The sequence below is a fragment of the Gigantopelta aegis genome, chromosome 10 (genome assembly GCF_016097555.1).
Source record: "Gigantopelta aegis isolate Gae_Host chromosome 10, Gae_host_genome, whole genome shotgun sequence".
In the NCBI taxonomy this organism is placed as follows: Eukaryota; Metazoa; Mollusca; class Gastropoda; order Neomphalida; family Peltospiridae; genus Gigantopelta; species Gigantopelta aegis.
The window spans coordinates 48377084-48389852 of NC_054708.1; the positions used below are offsets into that span (position 1 = coordinate 48377084).

A 12769-nucleotide genomic window follows, 5' to 3' on the forward strand; every position below is an offset into this window, starting at 1 on the left:
TCCATCATTTTTTAACTATCCATATACATGTACTTGTAAATATTTTGTGTGTCAATTTTTTTAGACACTTCAGGATCAACTCTTAAAAATATGCACATATAATTATGGTGGATGGCATTGTTTACAGTTGTTTATTGCTTAATGTACGTAGTTCACCATTCTTTACTAACCAATTGCTGAAAATAGTTTGGCGAGTATATCTAATACAGCTGATATGTTTTTAGTCGACTTTAATTGTGGAGTATTTCTACAAAAGGTTGGTGTGTTTTTATTCAACTTGATTACTAAAAACGGCAGCAAGTTGTATTCTGGTCTGTATTTGTAATGCATAGATGGTAAATTTCTATGCAACTTGATTCCCAAGATTATGATGTTTTCTCAGGTTTGAACTCCTAACTTTTGCTGATTTGTTTGCCCCCCTTGGTCTCCCATGAGACTTAATTGCTCATTATCTAAAGGTTAAATACCTTCTGGCCTATGCCTCCCCCTCCATAACAGGACACTGGGGACTCATAGGTCATTATTACTGCTCCATTACGAATCATTTATATTAACGTAAACAGATTATTCAGGACAACTGCAACTGAAAACATTTTACAAAAAAAATTGTTATTTTTCATGTTGAAGCTGTATACATGTACATTTGTATAAATCTGAAAAGAGGAGAGATAGAATTTTGTATTCCCATTTTCAAAAATTATACAGTTATAAAATGTGTGTAACACACTGGGTATGGATTGGACAGCAAATTATATTGGAGGGCTATTTTGTTATGAGTTATTTTGTTTTTCACTGACAAAATTCTTTTGTCTAAACTACAGAATGCTCTCAATGTTTTGTCAGTATATTATAAATAACTGAAAGTCTTTTGATATATTGACAAACTGATGAGAAATCAGACTTTCATCATTTTTTTTTCCATATAGTTAAACCTGGTTTCTCGACGTTAAAGGGCCTTAAAGCTTGAGATAATAAATTAATGGTGGTTCACAGTAAACATAACAGTTGCTGGTGATAGTTATACCATGTAAAAAAAACATTATCAGCCATAAGATAGCAAAGTTTGACAGTGTCTTTAGTTAATTATTCTCTGTGCAATCCAATAATTCCATTCATCTGTGATCCCACACCAGACTCATCTTCGATGAAAACAGGGTTAAACCTTTGTTTAATGACACTGCTAAAGAAAAACAGGGTTGTGTCGTCTGCTGCGTATTTCATTTATGAAAGTTTTGTATAAACGTATTCAGCATATGCTGACTTTTGGTTTTTTTAACATGATATATCACAAATTAAAATAATTACTCACTACACGGATATGCCAATATGAAATCTTTTGACTGTTGTTTTGCATGTATAGTTTGGTGCAAGTAGTGTATGATGTCATTGAAGCGTTATACCTATCAAATTAACAAATTGTTGAGAACTTATCATTGTTTATTGTTACCATATATCTTGTATAAAATGATGCAGTTAAACATTGTTGTTAGTTTTAAATTTGACAAAGATATTGATGGTTTTCAACACTTAATGGGTCATTTATAGTTATTCACATTTTTACGAGTAAATCATAAATCATATTCCTTTTCCTAACACCCCCCCCCCCCCCCCCAACCCCCATCTTAAAAGCATAGAGAAGAAAAGATTTGGTAAGGAATATTTTAACAACATATTTTGTTTGTTTTAAAAGTGTACCCTGGCATTAATCTCTTGCTAGCATACAGTTTTCTTGCTTAGTAAAAATGTTTATAATTGTAAATGGCCCATACTGTATACATGTATATAGAAAAAAAGCTGCTTTCATGATTTGGTGATCTGAATATATAAGGTTTTTTTATTACATGCAAACATTTATAACATTTATGACTTTTATTGGTTATGAGAAAATACAAACATTTGTAATGTACCTGTAGGATTGTCTCTCATCAACACATGACAAACAGAAAATGCTGAATTTCACACACTAGTAAATCTCAGCTTGTGGATTGTCCTGGGGGGGGGGGGGGGGGGGGTGTTTAAAGGGACGGATTTATAGACTTTTGTGTTTTAGGGTTGCGAGCAGGTCTCATGCCCAGGTTAATTCAAATCCTCCACTCCCTCTCCCCCTCAATATTTTAGGGCATTTTTCACTCATGTATTTTGCAAAAAAGAAAGAGTTCATACACGTCCTGGTAGGTTCAGACTGGACAGTCTACTCTGCATTGTTATTAGGCTACTTTTTTAAAGCCACTGACCATAATATTAAACCAGTGTAAAATATGTTTAAAAAGTAACATGTGAAACAAAAAAGGTACTTATCTAGAAAACTATGGTCAACAACTTTAAAATTAGCTTAAAAGTTTGTTTTGTCCAATTATAAATATTTTCCATCATTTTTTAACTATACATGTACTTGTAAATATTTTGTGTGTCAATTTTTTTAGACACTTCAGGATCAACTCTTAAAAATATGCACATATAATTATGGTGGATGGCATTGTTTACAGTTGTTTATTGCTTAATGTACGTAGTTCACCATTCTTTACTAACCAATTGCTGAAAATAGTTTGGCGAGTATATCTAATACAGCTGATATGTTTTTATTCAACTTTAATTGTGGAGTATTTCTAAAAAGGTTGGTGTGTTTTTATTCAACTTGATTACTAAAAATGGCAGCAAGTTGTATTCTGGTCTGTATTTGTAATGCATAGATGGTAACTTTCTATGCAACTTGATTCCCAAGATGATGATGTCCTAACTTTTGCTGATTTGTTTCGGTATGGATTTGACAACAAATTGTATTGGAGGGCTATTTTGTTGTAAGTTATTTTGTTTTGAACCAACAAGCTTGAGATAATAAATTTAATGGTGGTTCACAGTAAACATAACAGTTGCTGGTAAAAAAACATTATCAGCCATAAGATAGCAAAGTTTGACAGTGTCTTTATTTAACTCTTCTCTATGCATCCAATAATTCCATTTATCTGTGATCCCACACCAGGCTCATCTTCGATGAAAACAGGGTTAAACTTTTGTTTAATGACACCACTAAAGAAAAACAGGGTTGTGTCGTCTGCTGTGTATTTCTTTTATGAAAGTTTTGTGTAAACTTATTCAGCATATTGTACCAATTTTTATCAAATATGCTGACATTTTTTTTTGTTTACATGATATATCACAAATTAAAATAATTACTCTTTATATGCAAGTTTGACATCCAATAGCCGATGATTAATATATTAATGTGTTCTAGTGATGTTTTTAAACAAAACAAACGTTAAACTTTATATGTAAGTATAGGCATATGAAAGGAGGTGACTTGATGTTCATTTGGGAGATATTGTAATTTGTAGAAGTATCACGAAGGGGTACATAGATTTTTATGTACACTCTCACAGAAGGTACTGTACATAACAAGCCATTTACCCCTCATGATGCTTCTACAACAAATTTATCTTGCCGACATGTTACCTATATAACCAGTTAATATAACAAATTAAAGCCACGCCATAATGATTACTAACAATTCATTAAATAAAATGTACTGCGAGAATGTGAAAGAAATCACTGATAGGGTGGAAAGAACAGTTATCAACTTCAGATCTCATCAGTATGTCAGAAATTGATATCAGTTAAAATACAAATAAAACCTATCAGAAAAAATTAATGTAGTAAATAAATAACACAATAAACAAGATTGTTGAAATCAGTTGAACTCATAACCAGCTGATTACTGACCTAGTTGCACTGACTTTGGGGAGTCATCATTTTAAAAAAACATTATGTCAATATTTTGGATAGTACAGTTTTTAAAAATATAAATGTACATGTATTTTATTGTTGAAATAGTGTATTTTATAATTAAGTAATTATGATTGGTATACTTGATTAATTATGATTGTTGTTTTTAATATATTGATCGAACATTACTTGGGGTGACAGTTAATTGTTGAAAATTACAGGCGGGGTATACTGTAAGAGAATTTGACTCCACCTACACTGGGTGTGTAAATTACCAAGGCGTTGAAGGGACATACAAAGAAAAAGAAAAAAAAAATTTGAAACGTGCGCACGACTTATTAAAGCGTGCGCACAAGATATTAAATCGTGCCCACGAGTTATTAAAGCGTACGCACGAGAGTTATTAAAGTGTGCGCACAAGTTGTTATTAAAGCTAGTATTGTACACATGCACGTGCAGTATTAAAAAGATGAGCGATTGAATATTACAGCAGGTACAGAGGGTGGATGATATGGAAAGAAGATGCGATCTCATTCGAGGATACTTCAGTCTCGGTTTCACCTATGTAGTTATGACATATGTTCTTGCTAAAAATCATGGCATTGTACTTTCGGTTCGCCATTTGAAGCGATTATTGAGAGACCTTTCACTCTTTCGGAGAAAAGAATACAATCAAATCGTCCTGCCGCGATCTTTTAACAGGAACTCTCCAAGTTTGTCCATTTCTCAGTGGCGTCAAAGCTTGGGCGTAATCTTTAATAACTCATGTGCACGCTTTAATAACTCGTGCGCACGCTTTAATAACTCGTGGGCACGCTTAAAATTATTTTGTTCTATGTCCCTACAACGCCATGGTAGTAAATAACCAATGGGATTAAAATATTTTTACATAAGGCAAGATAATGTTTATTATGTTAATCAGATGCGTCTAATATAGCTTTTATTCTTTTCTAATAGATAGTATATTATACACAATAATCAGACATATATTATGTACCATGTACATTATATAATATATATACCACAGCAATTGACCTACTAAAGACACTTGCATAGATTTTCACTTGAAATATACTCTCTGTGTACATTTTTCTTACACTAATAATGCTCACTTCTTTAATCCATTTTTCACTTTCAAAATGGAGAGCATTAGCCAATACTGATACTATTTGTTACTTCATGTACGTAGCTATAATTCGGTTATGTACATGTACCAAATATTTAACTAACAAGTGGGATATGACCACTACTTAGTTGTTGAATAAAGTACTTTGGGGCACATATAAAATACAGTTGAATCCCATTGTTTCGAATCCTGTCGCTGCTCGAGAAAGTGTTCGACCCATCAGGTAGTTCGAACTAACCATTTGGTCAACAATGTGTAAGTGTTATTTCGGGACTACGTTCTTGATTCGAGCGTTGCGGTGTATTCGACCCTTCCAAGTTCGACCCAACAAGATTCTACTGAATATATATTTTCATGCAATATTTTATTGATCCATTACCGGCCTTGGTGGCGTCGTGGTTAGGCCATCGGTCTACATGCTGGTAGGTACTGGATTCGGATCCCAGTCGAGGCATGGGATTTTTAATCCAGATACCGACTCCAAACCCTGAGTGAGTGCTCCGCAAGGCTCAGTGGGTAGGTGTAAACCACTTGCACTGACCAGTGATCCATAACTGGTTCAACAAAGGCCATGGATTGTGCTATCCTGCCTGTGGGAAGCACAAATAAAAGATCCCTTGCTGCTAATCGGAAAGAGTAGCCCATGTAGTGGCGACAGCAGGTTTCCTCTCAAAATCTGTGTGGTCCTTAACCATATAACCGTAAATAAAATGTGTTGAGTGCGTCGTTAAATAAAACATTTCTTTTTATTGATCCATTAGTATGTCAATGGCTGTTTGACTCTGCCTACATTAATGTGTTAATATGTATTTGATGCCTATAAGCATTTATGTGTGAATATGTATTTGATTAACAGTATTTAAACATAAAGTCCCATAATTTCCTTTAATATTCTTTATACCTTACCCAGTAATAATATTACCAGTACCCAGTAATGATTAAAACAGGATGTTTTGTATTAAGGGCACCTAAAAATACCTAAACAGTATCTTTATTTCTGCCTTCAAACTTATTTTACAATAGATAAGGAAGACTGATTACTATTGATCTTAAATTGTTGTTTTTAGGTTCATATGAATTTTGTCAGTGGAGATTTTCCGATACCAATTTGTCCATTTATTAACTTTTCCTTTGAAGTATATCTTTTAAAGTTTTGATTGGGTAGTTCTCACATTTTTTCCTCTAGTGCAATCTCTACAAATGAATAGAGTGATTTCAAATTTGTGGTAATTTTTATGAAATTGTATCCACACAAAAAATAAAATTCAAAGTGATAGTTTAACAGTAAAAATTTTAAATCTACAAACTAATAATTTTTATTATAAATTCAAACCTGGGACATAATGTACAAGCTCAGCACTAAGTGAGCAGTCCATATATCCCAATGTCAGGTGCATGTGCAAGGAGGAGGGGGTTAGGGATTGACCCCCTTGCTCTAGACATTTTTCTCCTTTTTTTTTCTAATATATTTTTTGGGGGAGCAGGACTTCACACGCACACGCACACACACACTATACTTCAATCGCCAATCTAGAACCTTGCATAAATTCCTGCACATGCACCAGAATGCTGACCAAATTGTTACTCGACATGATTATTACTTTTCTGATACTCATTAATACATAAACATACTCTAATAAATAAATGAGCATGTTTTTCGTACTATATTTTATGTTTTTTTAGAACTGTTTACATGTTTAAAGCCTTTTTATATATTTCTTTCCTTTTTCAATATTTATTCACTTCACTATGTGGAGAAATACAATATACAAATGATTGAGATTATCCTGTTTTATTCTTCAAGAAATTTAGTGTGCGATTTAACCAAAAATAATAGGTGTGTTTCAGGGTTTAAGCTGGAACCCAATTCTTATGAAGAATTTGGTAAATTTGATCCCAAAATGCATAGAAAAAACAAAATCAAAATTAAGGCCATTTAAAGAATATTTTGGGTTTGTTTTTGTTTTTCTTCATTCTTAGTAACTTTTTGTTGATTTAATAACAAAACATATTCACCAAAATAATCTTTTATTTGCATTTGGCCAATTTGGCAGACAAGTTAAACCCTGGAATTGTACTGAACGAATTTCAAGGGAAACAGGATTCTGTCTTTCAGAAGATTGTACAAAGTTTTAATCATTCCATCTTTACCTGTGCAATGACGTGTTTAAATACATTTTGGGTGGGTGTTTACGGCTACGGTGCCCTTTATATGTGTTTTACATACAGATTTGTATATTTTGTTAACAAAGTTCATGTTGTATGTAAAATTGTATGTTGAATATATTTATTATACATATTGTATGTGGAACATATTATTGTATGTTAAATATGTTCAATACTATTGTACACTTTATTATTGTAAAAATAAAATATATTTGATATTATCTAAAAAGTTGTTATTACAGTACTTTGATACAGTACAAAAACTGTATTCCAATCACATGTACTAACTTTTAATGTAATGACTAGGGGTGGGCGATATTACCAGTTTACTGGTTTACTGCAATACAAAAGTACAATATATTGCGATACAGTTTTCGAGAACCAGTTTACATATTCTCAAGAGTTTCCTTCACTGTGATCGAAAATGTTTGTAAAATGCATTTCAGTAAATAATTTAGTATATTTTTTAAACATATAAATTATTGGCCCATTATTTGTGAACTTGTGAATTACAACATATAGTTATGTTTAGAAAAAAGACATTAAACTTTGTAATGTTCATTAACAAATCTGCATGAGATTATTTATCAATAGTATTCTGAAAATGTCCAACATAACAATACAAATATCGCCAATAGTAACAGTTTATTCAATGAACACATCTTTCTTTTTTTCAAACATTTACATATTCCACAATATATTGCCATACGTATCTCAATACTAAAATTACTGGCAATAGCTAAACCTAATAATAACGGATCTTGTTTACAATACCAATGGTCCTTGCAAATATGCAAACTACAACAAATCTAACCATTTAAACTGAATTAAATATCTCATGGTATGATATTTAAATTTAAAATTGGGGGTGGGTGAGAGAGATAGAAGAAAGGAATAGTTGTTCAACAACATCTCCGTACGCTAAAACCTACAGCTGTTTGATGTTATTTTAACACTTGGTTGACAAAAGGTGAGACAAAACTTAATGCTGCCTCTCCTACAAAAAAATTACACGGGGATCTTTTATAGTATAGTCACTTTTCTATAGACAAGACAGTACAATACATGCCACTGGAGATAAAGAAAAATACACATGTCATTTGTGTACACATTTTTCTCTGTTTCCTCGAAGGCTGGCACACACATTCATTATAATATATTTGTGTTAGTATAGAAACAAAACCATAACGAACTGTTCACAGTGAAAAACATGAGGGGTTTTTTTCTTTTTCTTTTGACAAGTCTCATGTTCATTTTAGTAAACAGAAAACCCCCCCAAAAAACTTCCCATTCCAATATGTGGAAAGTCGTTACACCACTATAGTCTACTGGTGAACATAATTGGAAATGATGTCTTGTAGTTCCAGATTGAAAGTCCACAACAGAACCAGTACACTCTTGTGGGGAAAACCCTAACTAGTTTACCATAATAGTTTCATTCTCTGCTTCTTGTGCTAGTTCCTTTCTCTCTGAAAACAAAAATTAATGTTTCAAATAAAAGCTCCAATAATAACTTTTGCATGTTAATATATTTTAGCTTTCATTTTATAATGAGCACAAATAAGACATCTTTAAGATTTTCAGTAATAAGAAGACCAGCACAAATACATTCAAAACCAAATAAACATTTTACCTCAAAACTACTGAAAGCTTAAGGTCTAATTAGATTGAAATAACTTGAAAATTCATTTCTGAATATCTGCAACATATTTATCGGCTGTTAACAACATTACTATACGAACAAGATCTCAGAGTGCTTAGAACAGACAAAATACCTGCTTGGGCCCAAAGTAGTGACATCCCAAACCTTGGTATAGGTATACTTCCAATGGACCAAGATGTTTTTCATAATATCCAGTGCCCCAGGACTTGTACATGAAAGGCCATGGTATGTACTATCCAGATGATGGGAAAGTGCATGCGCATATATATATATATATATATATATATATATATATAAAAGATCCTGTTACTTTATTGGTGAGAATAGCCTATGTGGAAGTTCTCCACTCGACCAAGTGTCAAATTTCAAAATGTCAAAAAGTTAGTTTGTTTTGTTTAACAACACCACTAGAGCACATTGATTTATTAAACATCGGCTATTGGATGTCAAACATTTGGTAATTCTGACAGAGTTTTAAAGAGAAAACCTGTTAAATTTTTTCTATTAGTAGCAAGGGATCTTTTATATGCACAGACAGCACATACCACGGTCTTTGATATACCTGTTATGGTGCACTGGCTGGAACTAGTTCAATATGTTAAAGACACCAATTACATGTAGCTGTAGTTAAAATGTGCTGAGGTGTCATTAAACAGACAGGATAGCACATACCATGGCCTTTGATATACCAGTCGTGGTGCACTGGCTGGAACCAGTTCTATATGTTAAAGACACCAAATACATGGTAATTTAAACTGTGCTGAGGTGTCATTAAATAGATATTCCTCTCCTTTAGTCCCAAACTGTTCCTACCTGAAGCTGGTGTAATAACCGAGTGTTTTTCCTCCAGCGCCATCCACATGTGTTGACAGACCTTTGTCTCATGTCGCGTGACCGCATACGCTGCCACAGTTCCAAGCAGGATGGGCATCATCATGAAAGCAGTTCTCTCGTATGGGAGTTTCTTCCGGAATATTTCTTGAAGTATATAAACTCCTGCACCCGCTGTTTTAGAAAATAAAAAAACAAAGAACAAAGGTTACATTCTAAACTATCAACGTTTTTCATTTTCACTAAAGTAACAAGAAGATAGTAGCATGACTTTAAATGCAGGGCTAGCACAATCTGGCACTTGCCAAATACGCCAACTGCTAATTTTAAAAGCAGTTGGTGAATTGTATTTTATTTTGGCGAAATAATTTCATGTAATAACTGACATTTTTAAGAAAATAACTGTTGATTTCTGCAGTTTTTTAAGTTTAATAGACAATCTGGTGAAATGTTTTGCTCACCCAGAGCTAGCCATGAAATGAAATGTGTTTAAAAACCACTCACCAAATTCGCCAATTGCAAATTTTTAAAACTGGTGAATTTTTTTATAATTTGGCAAAAAAATTACATGTAAAAATTGATATTTTGTTAGAAAATAACTCAGTTTCTGCTATTTTTGAATTTTTACAATCTAATTAAAATTAGCTCCACTATTACATGTGGATCTAAAGACAGCCAGTTGGAGCTCATGTCCACCAATCAAAACCTTACTTGCAGAATCCTGCCAGTGATTTAAAACTAACAACACTGCATAGTCCCCAATGTCCAGGTAACATTTCGTCTGTAAATAATAATTTAAATATTGACCAATCACACTTCGCCTTTTATAACGTTATTTGGGAGCATACAAATTCTAAAAATATCGGGCGAGTCTATTTTAGTGGCCGCAGTACAGCGAACCGTACCAATACGTACGGGGGTGGGTTATCAGTCTTCAATTTTACATTAAAAATTATTTATTTATTTATAAAATATAAAAAAACTAAATCAGTCTTCAGTTTTACATTACAAATTATTTATTTTATAAAATAAAACATGTTTTAAGGCATTCGTAATTCACATGAAACATGTCGTATACCCTCAGGATAATTCGGAATGTTTTCAAATTATTTTTAAATCACTGGCAGGATTCTGCAAGTAAGGTTTTGATTGGTGGACATGAGCTCCAACTGGTTGTCTTTAGATCCACATGTAATAGTGGAGCTAATTTTAATTAGATTGGAATTTTTATAGATAATTTGGCAAAACTGTTTGCTCATCCAGAGCTATAGCCTTGATGAAGGGTCCACGGGAATAACCAATGTTTTTGCCAGAAAGACATTTTTGGGTATGGTGCTATGAAATTGAATATTTAGGCCTACAATGTGTGCTGAATACAACTGCAGTTAATGGGGGGGGGGGGGGGGGGGGATGGGAGGTCTCCCCCAGAATGATTTTCCCACAAAGAAAATAGGTTACGTTCAGGGTTAGAGTTATGAAAATCATACAGTAATGATAAAAGTTATTAATTTTGTCAAAAGGTCACACTTTTGGTATTTTGAGAAAATTTAATTTTAAAGTTTACAACACCACTAGAGCACATTGATTTATTAATCATTGGTTACTGGATGTCATCGGTCCCGGGTCAAGTCCCTGGCTATCCAGAGACAGGACCTGGGATGGACATGCCTGAAATCTTATTAGTATAGGGTTATGTTAAAATAGTTCAAAAGTCAAAGTCAAACATTTGGTAATTTTGACATAGTCTTAGAGAGGAAACCCACTACATTTTTTATATCAGTAGCAAGGGCCAATCTTTTATGTGCATCATTCCACATATAGCAGGGGCATACCCAGAAAATTTGTAGCATTACACGCATCAAAGGAGTGCCTGAGTTTGGGGGGTTCAGAGGGCCTTCCACTGAGAAATTTTTTAAACTCAGGATGCCTGTAGATTCATTCTGAGATTTTTTTGCACTACGCACGTGTGTACTGTGCGTAATGGACACTATGCCTTTGGATAGGATACCACATACCACAGCCTTTGATATACCATTCGTGGTGCACTGGCTGGAACGAGAAATAGTTCACTGTAGACCGATCACACATCAAGTGAGTGCTTTACCAATGGGCTACGTTCCGCCCCACTGCAGACAGTAAAGCAACACACTCGTTATTTAGATTCGGCTACGGTAAAAAAAATATTTGTTACCTGCAATCAGGGTTGCTGAACCTTTGGAAAATGCCCTTGTCTGACATTCCCGGTAAACCTTGTAGTACTGCCAAGAAATGAAATGATAAAGTTTGAAACAAACATATTTTTGACAGGTAGTCAATGTTTTGGTTTTAATGTCTTTCATTATTACACATTGCATACCATTTTTATAACAAAATTGACTATACTTACTAATGTAGCTCACATAAAAATTTATTATTCACTATTTTAACACTTAAAAGTGGTTCATTGTTCCTCCTTTTTCTATTAAAATGTAATTTATTAAAAACATTACAACATATTTATTTATTGTATGATGGCAGCTAAAAACAGCTGCCAGTAATGATAAAAAATAAATTAAAATTAAAATTCTAGTTGTGTTTATATTTTGCATTAGTAATAATATTGGGACAGAATTTAGCTCAGATCGTTGAGTGTTTGCTTGAGGCATTTGTGTCACATGTTCAAACCACCACGGTGGATCCATTCAACTGATTGTTTTTTTGCCGCTCCAACCAGTCCACCACAACTGGTCAAAGTGCATATAAAAGATCCCTTGCTGCTAATGAAAAAATTTAGCAGATTTTCTTTGATGACCGTGTCAGGATTATCAAATGTTTGACATCCAATACCCGAATATTAATTAATCAATGTGCTCTAGTGGTGTCGTTGAAGAAAATAAACTTTAGTAATATTATAATGTGAGACCAGACTGCAGCTTTAAAATTTAAGTCAACTCAACGCCAGTAATGGGTCTCGTAGGAAAAGGTGAGATGTACCGAAGATAAAATCAGGAATCTATTTGGAAAAAGAAAAATTACGTACTTATTAATATCGTTTAACTGTCAATAAAAAGTATCTAAATGTTAAACTTATAGCATACCGGATATGTTTGAGTTACGTATTCTTTTGCAGCTTTAGCTTTTTCGATCACTTGAGAGTGATCCATTTTTTGACAGTAGAACTAAGGGAGATTACTGCTTTTTGTGTTTCATAAAATGAGCACGTTCGCTGGGGTTCTATTTGGGTTTGGTTAATAAATATATTCTACACACACAAAAAAAGGCTA

At 33.4% G+C, this 12769-nt stretch overlaps 1 protein-coding gene across 1 annotated transcript; it reads right to left on the reverse strand.

Moving 5' to 3' along the window:
* Nucleotides 1-7642: 7642 nt before the first annotated feature.
* On the reverse strand, nucleotides 7643-12732 carry LOC121382693 (transmembrane protein 141-like). The gene is made up of 4 exons (XM_041512234.1): nucleotides 12584-12732; nucleotides 11698-11764; nucleotides 9489-9680; nucleotides 7643-8481 (listed from the first exon to the last, which is right to left on the reverse strand). Exons 1-4 carry the CDS (start codon nucleotides 12647-12649, stop codon nucleotides 8429-8431), a joined length of 378 nt encoding a protein of 125 aa, XP_041368168.1. The 5' UTR covers nucleotides 12650-12732; the 3' UTR covers nucleotides 7643-8428.
* Between the last annotated feature and the right edge of the window lie 37 nt (nucleotides 12733-12769).